General features: G+C 46.3%; 1 protein-coding gene across 2 annotated transcripts; it reads right to left on the bottom strand.

Annotated features, from left to right (window-relative positions):
* Positions 1-4,128: 4,128 nt before the first annotated feature.
* BPIFA2 (BPI fold containing family A member 2) lies at positions 4,129-13,827 on the bottom strand. 2 transcript variants are annotated; one of them, XM_037012689.2, is made up of 9 exons: positions 13,671-13,827; positions 12,706-12,885; positions 10,921-11,050; positions 10,172-10,279; positions 9,116-9,265; positions 6,872-6,953; positions 5,813-5,876; positions 4,902-4,983; positions 4,129-4,312 (listed from the first exon to the last, which is right to left on the bottom strand). In XM_037012689.2, exons 2-8 carry the CDS (start codon positions 12,860-12,862, stop codon positions 4,943-4,945), a joined length of 732 nt encoding a protein of 243 aa, XP_036868584.1. In that variant the 5' UTR covers positions 12,863-12,885; positions 13,671-13,827; the 3' UTR covers positions 4,129-4,312; positions 4,902-4,942. The 2 variants fall into 2 exon arrangements, with proteins under 2 accessions (XP_036868584.1, XP_036868583.1); XM_037012688.2 differs by having other exon boundaries at positions 6,872-6,968.
* Positions 13,828-14,081: the final 254 nt, after the last annotated feature.

The following is a 14,081-nucleotide window of genomic DNA, read 5'->3' on the forward strand; positions in this document are numbered from 1 at the left end:
TGAAATGGTACAACTGCTGTAGAAAACAGTCTGGCAGTTTCTCAAAAGGTTAAATGGAGTTACCATGTGACCCAGCAATTCCACTCGTAGGTGGACACCCGAGAGAAACGAAGGCTTACATCCACATGAAAGCTTGTAGACATATGTTAATAGCATTATTCATGTTCTATTTTCCTACAAACCCAATCTCTTGACTTCAGGGTTATAAGCAACAGAAATATTCTGTAAGTGATAAGAGGGAGTCTTTGAATAGAATAGCTTGCAATGCAGGCAACCAAGGAAAAATAATTCATGATTTGTGTTTTCATACTTGTTACGTCTTTCTTCCAGTGGCGTGTTACTCTGGGCCATCAGAACATACCTGCCTTTGGAGATTATATGGCTGTAACACAAGGAAGCAAAGATCACAACATTTGTGCCCAAGAACTAGGGAGTGGACTTTCCAAAGAGGCTTAGGTGAAGTGCTTGATTGACCAGGTAAGAGATCCCAACATCCCTGGCAGAACTGGGTAGTATGGGAGCCCTGGACGTGAGATCTCTGGGAGTCAGCAGATAAAAGGTTTGGAACTGTTTAAAGAATCTCCTAAAAATTCACCTACAGCAGTTAATGGGCTGATTTTCCTGAAGCATGGAAGAGAAGAAATCTACTTAGTGATATCCTCTTGTAGCAGGAATCTAATCAAGACCATGATGAAAAAGGAATATTGGTATGGATGAATGATTTGGTTATAATCAAAGATTAGGTTAGGGTTATAATAGATTTGTATAGAAAAATGTATATCCAGGCTCAAAGAAGCATTGAATCAAGATATAGCATATTACAAGTGCTATGACTTAGATAAACCATCTATCTTAAATGGTGCAAGTGTGAACATTCCATGCAGTGTCTTCATTGGTAATCAAGGCGCATTGGCCGTAACACCTAAGAGCTCACAGGCTCATGGGACAGGGAGATGAATAAGAAAGGTGAAAACCATAATAATGAGGTCAGACACTTCCTGAGCACTCACTCTGTATTGGACTGTAATGACAAGGTAGCTTGGTTACACCTACAAGTTGGGAAGCACAGTGTTTGTGTCTTTTTTATTTAGAAACATTGAGTAACTCCTAAGCAGAGGGTTAAAGCTGTGAAGGATTAAGCCAGCTGGAGAGGGAGAAGAAATGGCGTTTTGGGCAGATGGAACAGCATGGACAAAGGCTGGGCACTGACTCCAGTTGGTTACTGCCCAAAGAAGTCTTGAACTTTGAGACCTCCTTGTGTATTTCTTGTGGCAGGTGGTGGGACTGTCACAACATACAGTCAAGGAAAACTTCTGCCCCTTTTCCTTGGCTAGCAGGGGAAGCACCAGCCCTTGAGAAGGATGACTTCAGATTAAACCCAGCTTTGCTTTTGACCAGCTGGGTAGCCTTGGGCAAATCAGTTCATCTGTCTGAGCCTCAGTTCCCACACCTTCCCCCAAGAGCCATTCATTGCATCACTCAGCAAAAATCATAATTCAATGGGATAATGTGTACAAAGGTTTAACACAGGGTTTCTCAACATTACTGACATTTTGGACTGAAAGACTCTTTGTTGTGGGGGGCTGGCCTGTGTATTGCAGAGTGGTCAGCAGCATCTCTGGCCTCTACCCACGAGATAGCTGTAGCACCCCTCACCCAGGCTGTACAACTAAAATATCTCTAGACAGTACAAATATCCACTGCAGGGCAAAGTCACCTTAGGTGGAAAACCACCAGTCTAATACAGTGCCTGGCATACAATAGGAGCTCAAAAAATGTTTATTCTCTCTTTCCCCTTCAAGTCCAGATGGAGCATTAACTCCTGTTGCAGTAGGAAGGGCCTTCAAAGATCACTGTGCATGTAGGGAAACAAGGTTAGTAGCCCAATATCACACGGTGTGTCATTGGCAGCATGAGTGAGGTAGGCAAGGAGACTCCAAACACAGTGGTTTAAATAAGCCAGTTCATTCCTTTCTGCCACAGAGCCCATGTGAGCAGTCAAGAGCTGCTGAAGCAGCTCTGCTGTCTTTAACACATGGCTTCCACCTCTGGGTCTCAGACAGTTGTTCCACTTGTTCCCACTTCTAACTGAAGAGAAGGGAAAAATCAGAAGGAAATGGAGGGGACCCCCTTTCTTTTAAAGCACAAAGTGGAATTTGCAGCATCACTTTTGCTGATATTCCATTGGCCAGACCTTGGTCACATGACCATACTTACTGCAAGGGAAGCTGGGAAATGTAGTCTCTGGCTGGAGACCATGTGCCCAGATAAAACATGGGGAGAGGAGAGAATGGTCACTGGGGGACATTTAGCAGTCTTGCCATAAGACAAGGTGAAAACCCAAGATCTTCCAGGATCATGGTTCTTTCTCATGAGGACTTTCATCAGTCAATCAACAAAGGTGGTCATGAGGGTGGTGGTCATCGCAGTAATTTCAGTGTGTAGGGGATGACATTCATTTTGTGCTCTAGATTTTCCTCTCATTTTGGCTCTTTTAATACTCACAACAGCCTGATGAGAGAGGTTTTACCATTAATTCCATATGACAGATGAGAAAACTGAGCTACCGGGAGATTAAGTAGCCCAAGACTTCGGGGCTAGAATGTGGCAGGGGCTGACTCGAACTCTGATGTGACTAACGAATTGGCCTCATCCCATGCCCAGCAGGCCCCCAGCATAACCTGAACCGAGGTCCTCACAGGAGCGCTCAGGAGCTCCAAGGCCTCTCCAGGGTACCAGAGGTGACCTGCCCCCATAAGGCAGTTTTCCTCAGAGGGGAGGCCCTCAGGTGAGTTAGCGGTTGGGTGCAGACCTCTGTGTGGCCCCTCTGAGCCTGCGTCTCCCGTGGGGACGAGAGCAGCCCCTCCCACACAGAGTTGGGCAGAACAATGAGATGGCTGCGTGGCAAGATGGGCAAAGTTTCTTTGGACAGTTTGGTGGGAAAGTTAGATACCCTCCTGGAAAGGGGTGTTAGTGTAAGTTGGCACGCATCCCAAGTTGTACCTCTGCAGTGGCAAACCTGACTGGGGAGGGTGCTCACCCTGCTCCCTGTAGGGCAAAGGGGAAACGGAGGGCCTGCGCAAGGGGGAGGAAGAACAGCCTCAAGAGGACCTCATCTGTTTTGGGCGGAGGAAAGCAGGGTCTTCCAGGGGCTTGGGAGAGGCAGCCAACGGGTCTGAGAGCTGGAATATCATCTCTCTGAACAAAGGCTCTCATAGCTATAGGTTCAAATCTGGCTCTGCCACTTGCTCACTGTGTGACTTTGATGAGTACCTTTGCTTCTGTGAACCTCATTTTTACTTATCTGTCAAAAGGGGTAGTGTCTCCTGGTATAGGGGTGCTGTGAGGAATTAATGAAGTCACGTGTGCTAGCAACGGCAGCCACCGTGATGGTGGTGTGTGATCATAAGCAGAGAGATGCTGGTTTGGCCTCAGCCTGGCACAGCCTGGGGTGAGCTGAGTTCTGGAGCATGGCTGCAGGAGCCTTGGGCAGAGAGAGGACCTCATCTCCATGGGACAGTGGAGCATCTCTGGGCCCATGGCCTCACTGGGCAGGCAGGGCCTTTGTGCAGCCTTACCAGGCAGATTGGCATGCTTTGGCTCTGGGCTCTGGCATCTGGGTGAGATGGGTGAGTCCTGGGGCTGGGGCTGCTGTTTGAAGAGATTTGATAAGTGGCAGAGCCTAGCCCTTTGGAGGGTGTAGAGGCACAGGCTGGAATGTGGTCCAGACTGCCAACCCTGAGAAACTCTGCCCCACACTCCTGGGTGCCGCCTGATCCTGCAAAGCCCTCTTAGAGTCCCTGGAAGGGAATAGAGGACAGCTCTGGTGAGGTCATCCCCCGAATGTGGCCATCCTGTTCCCCCTGCCTGCCTGACCCAAAGCAGGTGCTCCCCAAATACCTACTGAAAGTGTGAACAGAGGAATGCTGGCTTCTGCTGCTGCCACGGCCTGGCTGTGCCACCCTGGGCCAGTTGCTTGCCCTCTCTGTGCCTCAGTGTCTCTATTTGCAAAACCAGGATGGGGATGGATATTCCCAAATGTTCCTCTCAGCTCTGGAACAGGATCCCTACCTCCCCAGTTGCACACCCCCACCCTGAGTTCCAATGGAAGGAATACAACAGGCCATGCAGGAAGGTGCACATATGCCCTTTATTGCTGGGAGAGGAGGGTGGTGAGCACAGAGGCTGCTGCTTCAGCCAGGCCAAGAAGGGCCATCCCAGAGGGGTCCTTCTGGCTGGGTCCAGCTGGATGGCGGCGGCATGTCCGCAGAGGGAGATGCTGCAAGGGAGCACAGGCAAGCCAGGAGCCAGTCTGGAATGAGAGCACAGGACATCAGGATGCTGCCTGCCACTCACCAGGCACTGCTGCCCGGCCTCTTTCCCCTTCAGGGGCTGAAGCCTCAGAGAGGAGGTGGGCACCTCTGCTTTGGGTCTTCCTCTGGCACCTGGCACCCTCGCCGCCCACCCTCCCCTCTCCTCACCTTAGGAACAATGGCAGATGTGAAAAGACTCATCAGAGGCTAAGACTGGACCCAAGGTTCAGGGCTCCATAGATGAGGATCATGGATCAGTCTGCGATCAGGGTTGGGGCTCAATCTGACCAATGTCAGGGCTCAGTCAATAACTGGGGTCAAAGCTTAGTTTGTGGCCTGGGTCCAGGCTCAGTCTGGAGTCAGAACCAGAGCTCAGTCTAGTGTGTGATCAAGGCTCAGGGTTCAGAGAGTGACTAGGGTCAGGGTTCAACCTGGGGCTAGGGTCAGGGCTTAGTCTAAGACCAAGATCAGGGCTCAGTCTGCTGCTAGAAAAGTAAGAGAAGCCAAGCTTCACTTTGGCTTCACCACAGGCCCCTGTGGAGGAGACTCATCTTCCCTTAGCATGGGGTATGGAGCCTGGACCCTCACATCAGCTTTGGGCATCACAGGGTCTTCCTCATCCTCCGTCTTCAGATTTGACCTTGAAGGTGGATTCCCTGCTGAAGATGTTCTGAAGGAACAAAATCAATGGCCAGCCTTAGTCTCTACCAAACAGAAACCAGATCCCAATGACTGCCACTCTCTAGTGGGTCAGTCTGACAGCCATGGGACGCTAGGCATGTCACTCCATTTATCTGAGCTTGTTTTCTATCAGTAAAATGTGTACAATGACAGTACCCACCCCATAGCATCTAAAGAGATGGTGTATGCAAAGCACAGAGTGATTGCCCAAGGAACTGGACCTGTGGCTGCTTATATAGAAGGACTGTCTCCAGGACCCTGACACTTCCACCTACCCCATTTCTATTGCTCCAGCATCCCCAGTATCCAAACCATGCCTGGAGACCCAAAGGCCAAAGAAAGCCCCCAGTGGCTGGATGAGAAGCCACAGCTCCTCTTAAGATGGCAAAGAGAAGGGAAGGCAGTTATTGGCAATGCCTACTGGATATTAGGCTGTTTATGCTTTTTCGTTTAATCTACTCATCACCCTCATAATGTTTACAATCCTGTTTCACCTGGGAGGAAACCGAGGCTCAGAGAGGTAGAGCCACTAGACCAAGGTCCCATAGTTTCTAAATAACAAAGCCAGGATTTGAACCTAGATCTGGCCCACCATCTTTCCCAGATCATTTTTCCAGGCAGGTTCTGTGGGCTTAACAAGAGATATCAGTGGAGAGCATTATGAGGCCCACAGAAAGACCCCCTCAGTTCTGCAGGGACCCCTCCAGCCACACTCTGCCAACTTAGGGCACAGGGTCCCCTGACCAGACCTGCTGCTGCATGCCTGCACTTGGAAGGCTGCAGAGGGAATGTCCCCACTGCCCCAGGCTGTGACTTACTGATGATGTTCTGAATAATATCCACATCCAGGATGGAGACCAAGAAGTGCAAAAGGGGGCACACCTGAAGGGGAGAGAGAGAGGGAGGAAGGGAGGAGGAGGAAGATGGACAGGTCCTTATCAGCTGGGAACAAACTGCTAGACAACCATGGAGATCGTAGAATCTTTGACCCTTAGGATTCCAGAATAGAAACCTAGAAGTCCAAAATCTAAGAATGCTAGAATCCTAAAATCTTAGAACATTGGGACCCTAAAACCTTAAGAGTAGAGTGTTAACATCCCAGAACCCTACACTCTTAGAAACCTTGAACTTTGGAAACTGGCATTTTAAAGGATCAAATGGGCCCCTGGGAACAATAGTTCCTCATGATTTTGTGTGTGCACACTTCCCTGGGGCTCTCCTTAAAACGCAAATTCCTATTCTCAGTGGGGCCTGAGTGTCTGCATTTCTAGCAAGCTCTCAGACAAGGCTGGTGCTGCTGCTTGTAGGCCACACTTCGGATAGTGAGTTCAGTCAATCACAGAGCCACCTGCATGATTTTCCTCTCATAAACTCCGATTCCCAGACCCCTCCCAGAATGACAAATTTAGAATCTCTAGAACTTTGGGCACGTGGTACATATGGATGATGCATGGATGGAAATGCCTATTTTATAGGTCTGTATTTATTTTTAAATTAATTATAGGGTAAGTGATGTTCATTTCTACTTATGGAAGGGATAGAAAGTTCCTCTTTAAAAATAAATGCATTTGAATAAACTTTAGTGAGCAGAATTGCGTTGGTGAAAGGAAAATATTAGCTAAAAAAGGCATATTGATAGTAGGTGGGTATGGTGAAAGGCTCAAATTTGGACCCAGTGAGTTCAGTAATGTCAGGTCCCTGCTCCCCGACTTCCTCGCCACCCGCACCCCCAGGCTGAGTAGAGCGGGCGGCGTCCAGCTGACAGCCACCTGGGAAGTTTGCACCTCAGATGGAAAGGGGCCCAGAGCCAGGCCTGGGAATGCCTCGTCTTCTCCTCACGGAGCCTGGCTCTGGGCCCCCAGGAGTGGAAGACTCACTTCCTTCTGCACCAGGTTGGATGTGGCGTCCTGCAGGAGTCCCGTCAGTTTGCTCGTTAATCTGCCAATCAGATCGAAGGGTCTGGAAGAGAGGAAACTGATAAAGCCTAGTCAAATGGGCAGGGCTGCCAAGCAATTGGGGTGTGGAAAGGGTGGAAGGCAGTGGAGCACCTTGAAGTCAGGTAGGCCCCAGGGACACTGAGATGCCTTTCTAACCACTGATAGGGCCTTTATCTGGGGAATCATCACTTAAAACCCCACATCACCCCAATACCTATGAGAGTCTCATCACAAACCAGAGACCCTTCCTGTTCATTTCTTCAACACCCATTTACAGAGCCCCAATTATGTGCCAGGTGCCAAGCTACACTGGGGACATGGGGATGAGCAAAGCATAAGCAGCTCTGACCTAGCACCAAAACATTCCATAAATCTTGCTCAGGCCAGCTCCTTCCCAGCTTCTGCTCTCTGGGTAATTGTCACCTCCTCAGGGCAGCCCTCCCTGACTACTTGCCTAAGGGAGGGCTGCATATCATAGAGTTCTGTTCAGTGAACTGCTCTGCCTAGGACTCATCGCAACCTGACATTTTCACCGAGGGCTCTTTAGTGATGGACTGAATGCTGTCTGCCTCCCTCAGGACAATGAGCTCCACGAATACAGGGTCTTTGTCTGTTGTCACCAATAAATTCTCCAGATCTCAGAATGGTGCCTGTCTGGCCCACAGCAGATGCTCAATACATTTTTGGCTGAAAGAATAAATGAAGTAAATATATACGACATCTTGTGACAAGTACTTTGAAGGCCAAGAGTGGACTCTTTGGAGAGAGAATGGGAAGAATCTTGTTTTAGATCCTGGAGGGTGGGAGGTACACTGGTGGAGGGGGGGAAAGTTCTGGATAGCCAAGACAGCCCGTGCAGAGGTCCTGAGGTAGGAGAGAGCTTGTCTGAGGAATGGAGCAAAGGCTGGTGTGAGTGGAGTAGAGTGAGGGGGAGAATACAGTAGCATGAGGGTGGGGCCAGGTCAGCAGGGCCTAGACAGCCATGGTGAGGGCTTGAGTGAAATGCCACTTTACGGAAAGGGACAAGGAGACCCAGAGCCTCAGGGTGAAGCTCCTGGGGCTGCTGGCAAGGCAGCATCTCAGGGCTCAGCCTTTTAGTTAGCACCCCAGCCTTTCCAAATAACATGAGGCCATGGAGACTTTGGTTTTGGGGTGTATTAGGCAAACTGTGGTCAGATTCCCTGGTGGGGGAAGGGTGGAGTGACCTCTGCTTATGGCCACTGGTGCTGAGAGCTGAGAACCCACCTTGTTCCCCCTAAAGCCACCTGCCCCAGCCCTCAGTTAGAGACCATTTCCCCTCTCCCAGCCACAGCCAGGACGGCCCTTCCTCCCTCCACCCTCTTCCAGGGGGCAAACCTGTTCTTTCAAGCATACAGTTTAAGATGTAGATTTTGTGGATTAACAGGGGTTAGAGATTTAAATGGAGAGGATTAAGTTTTCAGGATCTTATTTTGGAATTTTCTAGTGGGTGGAAAAAGGTTTGGTCTAGTAACCATAATGTTGCTCATGTAATTGTATATTAATGATACCAAAAAAAAGTAAAAAAAAAGGTTTGGGGACAATCTGAAATTAGAGCCCATGAGAAGCATTTACTTTTCTTCCCTCCTCCCTACTGGAGGCAGGAGGGCAAATACAACGTAGTATTATTATTATTATCATTATTTTTGAGGGATATTACTTAACAATAAAGGGGTCAGTTCAAGAAGACATAATCCTAAATGTGTATGCACCTAGCAACAGAGTTTGAAAAAGCATGAAGCAAAATTCTGATAGAGCTGAAGAGTGGAAAAAGCAAATTCACGATTATAGTCACAGAGGTTGACACTCCTGGGTCAATACTGGGGAGAACAGGGAGACAGAAAGTCAGCGTGGGTAGTATCATTACTGAGAGCTAAGTATGTACCATACTTCCCTTTTCTCAACCAGTCAGCTCAGCAGGCTAAGGGTAGGTATTAACAGTCATCTTCAGTTTATAGATGTAAGCACTGAGCTCAGAGAAATTAAGTTGGTTACAAAGTTACAAGTTCATGGCACAGCTGCTATTTGAACCAAGGTCTGTCTGCCTTCAGTGCCTAAATTCTTTTTCATCACATTGTGCCACCTCCTGGGTATAGGAGTCTGGCTGAAATTCGCAGTCCTCAACTCCTCTGAGAGCCCAGCTCTCCTGAGATGCACGGGCCTTACCTGGTTGGCACAGTGATTGAGATGTTGGCTGGGTTGATGGTGCATTCTTCCAGGACCACCGCGGGGAGGCCAGTCTGGGCATCGGTTTCAATTTTGACATGAGTCAGGATGTCCAAGGAAGCCTTAAGGTTGGCCACATTGCCGAAAGGACTGCGAGAAATAAGATTCACAGTGAACAGAGGTCCAAAAGGCCCTTCCTGCTGCCCACTCAAGTTTCTCCACCTGTATGGACATTTTCCAGGACATCTATGGGTAATGTCACATTGTCCATATAATTTATGGGATTACCATGTGACATAAGGAGCTTCTCCTCCTGGCCATGTGTGAGCCACATGTGTTTGGTACATGTGACATTTTTATATAACATTGCATACTAAACATTAAAATAATAAAAAACTTTTACTGAGCACAAATGATGTAGTAAGTACTTTAAAAAATATTTTATCTGGGTTAATCCATCTAGTCATTACAGTAATATCATGAGGGAAAACTAGTATTATCTCTATTTTCAGAATGAGGAAACAGGTGTAAAGAGGTTAATTAATTATCCCAAGATCTCATAACTAATGAATCATGGTGTCCTTAATTTATAAATCTTCTACACATGTTCCTTTTCCTATCTATTTCTTTTGAAGTAATTAAAATACCTTAAAAGTATATTTTTCACACATGTTGTTTATTAGACTGTACATACTATATGTATTTATCCATCATGGTCACTGCCAGATAAAGAGAATCTCAAGAGACAAAATAATGCCTGAGAAAATTTTGCCAAAGAGTTATAAATGTTCATGTCTTTTCAATTTTTCAAATTTTACAATTAGATAAATGTTAGGATTTCAGAAATATATTTAAAGGAGAATTCTTTGAAAAGATACTTGGTAATGGTCAAAGCCCATTAGAACGTTTTAAAGGTTAGGATTTTAGAGCCGAAAGGGCTTCATGTACAGATTGGGAGACAGAGGCCCAAAGCCACACATGACAGCCTTGATCCCACTGGAGACCCCTTGGCCATGCGACCGCCTCTCCCAAATCCCTGATTTAACACATACTCACAGGGGCAGGGTGATGTTAACAGTGATGGGGATCCTCAGATCAAAACCATTGCTATCAGGAGACTTTTCAAATTTGAGATCCAGTACGTGAAGGTTACTGAGTTTCATCCTGTGCAAAAACCACAATTCACCCTTGTCATTCCTCCTGGTAGCTGTTGGCTGGGTACTTCTCTATGCCAGCAGCATGCAGAGCATTTGGGCCTCACCAACCTTACCTTCTACGGCCTTCCCAGTAGCCTGGGTTCAGAGGTGGGTCCTCCACATTTTATGGCCTGGCAGACTGAGGCACAGAGGGAAGTAATTTCCACCCCCAGGACTCCGAGGGGAAATAAGTTTCAGAGCTCAAATTCTAACTCAGAACTGTTTGATTCCAAAACGTTGTGTGTGGAGCTAGCTATGTGTTGTGAATTTCAGATTCCTCTCTCCTGAATGGATTCAGACTTTTATCCTTAGCATATTTGGAGGAGAAAAATCTAATTCGTTGAAAAATGGACCAGCATATTGGTAAAAGTGAAAGTGAAGAGAATCTTCCTCCTTATCCTGAAATTACAGAACGTGAAGCCCAAACCCATGAGATGCCCAGGCTGGCTCTGCTGCCTGCCTCTGATCTGCTTGAGCTCCTGGGGGCTGGCCTCAGGCCACCTCCGTTCTGCGAAGAGGAACTTGTTTATCTACCTTTCTGTCTTTGGTCTTAAGAATAGGCATTCCCTTTTCTTGGAGCAAGGTCTCCACTATGAAGTATCGACTTACCCCTGACTTACGTCCTCAGCTGAAAGGGTTTTAAAAAGGGCATTGTCCACCATGCTCTCAGCCTCCTGGGCTCTCTGCTTGGCCAGTTTCTGAGACACATCCAAGTCAGTCAGCAGTTTCTGAAGGGCCGCTGACAAAAGCAATCACTGTTTAGTATTATGCATCTCTTATGAGGCAGCTACCATGCACCAGGTACTGAATAAGACAATTTGCCTATGTGATTTCATTTAATCTTTGTAGAGACTCAGTGAGGTAGGTAGCTATTATCTGCATTTTCAGATGAGGAAATAAGGGATCAAAATGTTAAGAAATGTACCTAAAGTCACACAGCTAGACAGCTCCTGTTCCTTCCATGCTGCCTTCATACTAACATATACTCATTATTCATTAACAAAGCAATCAATTAACTGACCAGGCAATGGTTACTGATTGCACCCCAGCTTCTAATAGTGACTCAGGAAGCCAATGCTTTAAATGAAAAACTAGGTGAAACAAAAGGAGAGTATGAACCAAGAAATGGAAAATGTAGAATCAAAGAAAAAATAAGGTTCTACGAAACCAGAAGATGGGATTGCCAGGATGACAGCTTTGCAGCAATCCCAGAGAGCAATAATTCATATGGAAGCAGAGCAAAGTGTCCTAATGGGAGGTCCCAGAGAAAGAATAATTAGAGAGAATAGTGGTGTTGCAGATGTAGAATGGTGCATGTGAAAAGAAGGATATGTGTGTGGAAAATAATTCAAGTGAAAAGCAAGGCAGTTACAAACTCAAGGAGAAATAAAAGACTGTATAAGAAGAGATGTAATCAGAGTACTGCAACCTGGCTCTGCAACAGACAGTATCTACCTAGTTATAATGATGCGAACAGAGAATGCAAATTGAAATGAAAGTATATCTGGTCCTTTAATGCACTAGGTGATCTCAATACAGACACTTCTGTTTCTGAGCTCAATTTTAAAATTCAAATTAGCAAAATTAGCAAGTAGAGAGTGAGCCCCTCCTGTATCTTTGAAGGTTGCCTAAGCCCTGACCAGTTTTGAAAGGCAGTCATTTACAGAATTTACTTCCTTCTATTTAGAATGTTTGTCAAGGTGCTGTTAATATTTCCAGAAAATGAACAGAAAGCCACGTTAAAAAAAATCAGAATAAAAAGGAGATATGATTAAATATAAATAAAAAGGAGATATGATTAGCTCTAGGTGGGGTTAATTTCCAACAAGTTCATACAAATCGATAAGAAAATTGAGCAATCCAGCAGAAGAATATGCTATGAATATTTAAGTTAAAATGTATAAATGGCTAATAAGATATGAGAAAAAAAATGATTTTTGTTCATAATTAGAGAAGTGAAATCAGTTACAGTCTTTCATCTATGAGATTGGCAAAAAATTTAAGGTGTCCATACCAGTGCTGTTAAGGGAGTAGGAAAACAGGCATTCTCACAGATACTGGAGAAAAAGTTACCATAGGGGATTATTTGTCAACATCTACTATAATTTAAAACATGTATACTTTTAGAACTTTTGAACTCTCACTTTAGGATTTTGTCCTATGTATACATTGGGAAAAGCTTACCATGATATAATATGTAAAAGGATATTCATTTGAGCATTGAATGTTTCTGGAAAAATAATAAGTGAATGAACCAGGAACTGAATAGCCAGCCATCTTTCTCTGTAAACCACCCATAAAGAGCAGCCCCTGGTGTTAGCCTCTGGTAATGCAGGCATAGTGTTAGGGGGCAAGCTCCTAGGTGCCACTGGATCATCACCTTTGTTGACTCACCATCAAGTGTATTGTCAACGGTCTCAATTCCTTCTTCAAGAACAGGTTTCAGGTCACTCACAACATGATTCAGGTCTTTGCCAAGATTCTCAAGAAGAAATGCTGAGGTCCCAGTGAGCAGGCCACACACAAGAACAAGTTTCCAAAGCTGAAACATCTTGTCTTGATACCTGGACAGGCCTGGGAGGAACAGGGGAGAGAATTACCCAGAGGAAAAAGGAAACTTTGATGATCACCTTACACTTAACATTCCTTTAAGGTAGATGTAGTTATCTCGTGTTTTACAGATGGGCAGCCCAGATCAGAAAACTAGAGCAACTTGTCCAGAGACAACTTGTCCCCAGTGAGTGGAGGAACTGTGATTTGAAAAGTTATGCTTGACTCCAAGTCCATGCTCTTTAGACAAAGGTCCTTTGCACCTGCTGGCTTCTCTGCCTGGAACCTGTTTCCTCTTCTTTGCATTTTTATCTAAGTCACTTCATACTGACTGACTCTCGAGCTCCAGTAAGACATCATGTTCTCTCTGCAGCCCACTCTAGGCTCTTCCCCAGAGTCTAGCTGAGGGGTCCCTGTCCCACCATCTTGCTTTCTTCTTTCTCTGATCAGAGTCCTGGGTGCCAGTTAGTGATGACTTGTATTAGCCTTTCCCACCAGGCTGTGAACTCCTTAAAGGAGGGACTGCATCTTCTTTCACTGTTGGATTTCTAGCCCTGAGTAAAAGGCCTGCACCTAGTACACTACAATAAGTAAATACTTGCTGAATAAAGTATGAACAAATAAATGGGTACCATGTCATGACCCTGCATTGCTCATAGCTTGACACTTCTCCTAATATAATCTATCTCTTAATTCACTATATTCAAAATATTAGCTTATCCAAGCAACCCCATTCCTCTGTGTCTTGCCCCCAAAGCTTCTGAAGACCACCATGTGGGGTGTCATCGGGTAGGAAGCCCACAACTCACAGGTCTGGAAGAGGCTGCTGACGTATCCTTGCTCCTTTGCACGGTCTCCTGGGATTTTGCTGGGTGGTGGTGGACTTTATATGATGATAACAGTATGGGCAGCTGCCCACAGAAGCAAGCCCTGGTCTTGGGCCATCCAAGGAGACTCCAAAGAAAATAACCCCTGTCCAGGATGAGCTGAGAGACTTCCAATCCAAAGGTCACCCAGGATGCTTGAGCTGGAATGGATGGATGTGAGGAGGATTTTCTGCCAAGGCTGAGACCAGGTTCTCATGGGACCTTCAGTTGCTGGGACGGGGGCCACTGTGGATGGGAGTTGGGGTAAAGACCGAGAATGGGCACATTGGAGAATGTTCTGGGGAGGACCCATGGTGATCATCCAGCCTAGTTCTGTCACCTTTTGGGAACTGA

This window comes from Manis javanica, chromosome 5 (assembly GCF_040802235.1).
Source record: "Manis javanica isolate MJ-LG chromosome 5, MJ_LKY, whole genome shotgun sequence".
Taxonomy (NCBI): Eukaryota; Metazoa; Chordata; class Mammalia; order Pholidota; family Manidae; genus Manis; species Manis javanica.

Excerpts from the sequence above, each read along its gene's own strand:
- BPIFA2 (XM_037012688.2), bottom strand. The coding sequence starts at position 12,862 with ATGTTTCAGCTTTGGAAACTTGTTCTTGTGTGTGGCCTGCTCACTGGG. Across the intron at positions 11,051-12,705 it reads CGTTGACAATACACTTGATG|CGGCCCTTCAGAAACTGCTG; the intron begins GTGAGTCAACAA and ends TGCTTTTGTCAG. Across the intron at positions 5,877-6,871 it reads CCAACCTGGTGCAGAAGGAA|GTGTGCCCCCTTTTGCACTT; the intron begins GTGAGTCTTCCA and ends TCTCCCCTTCAG.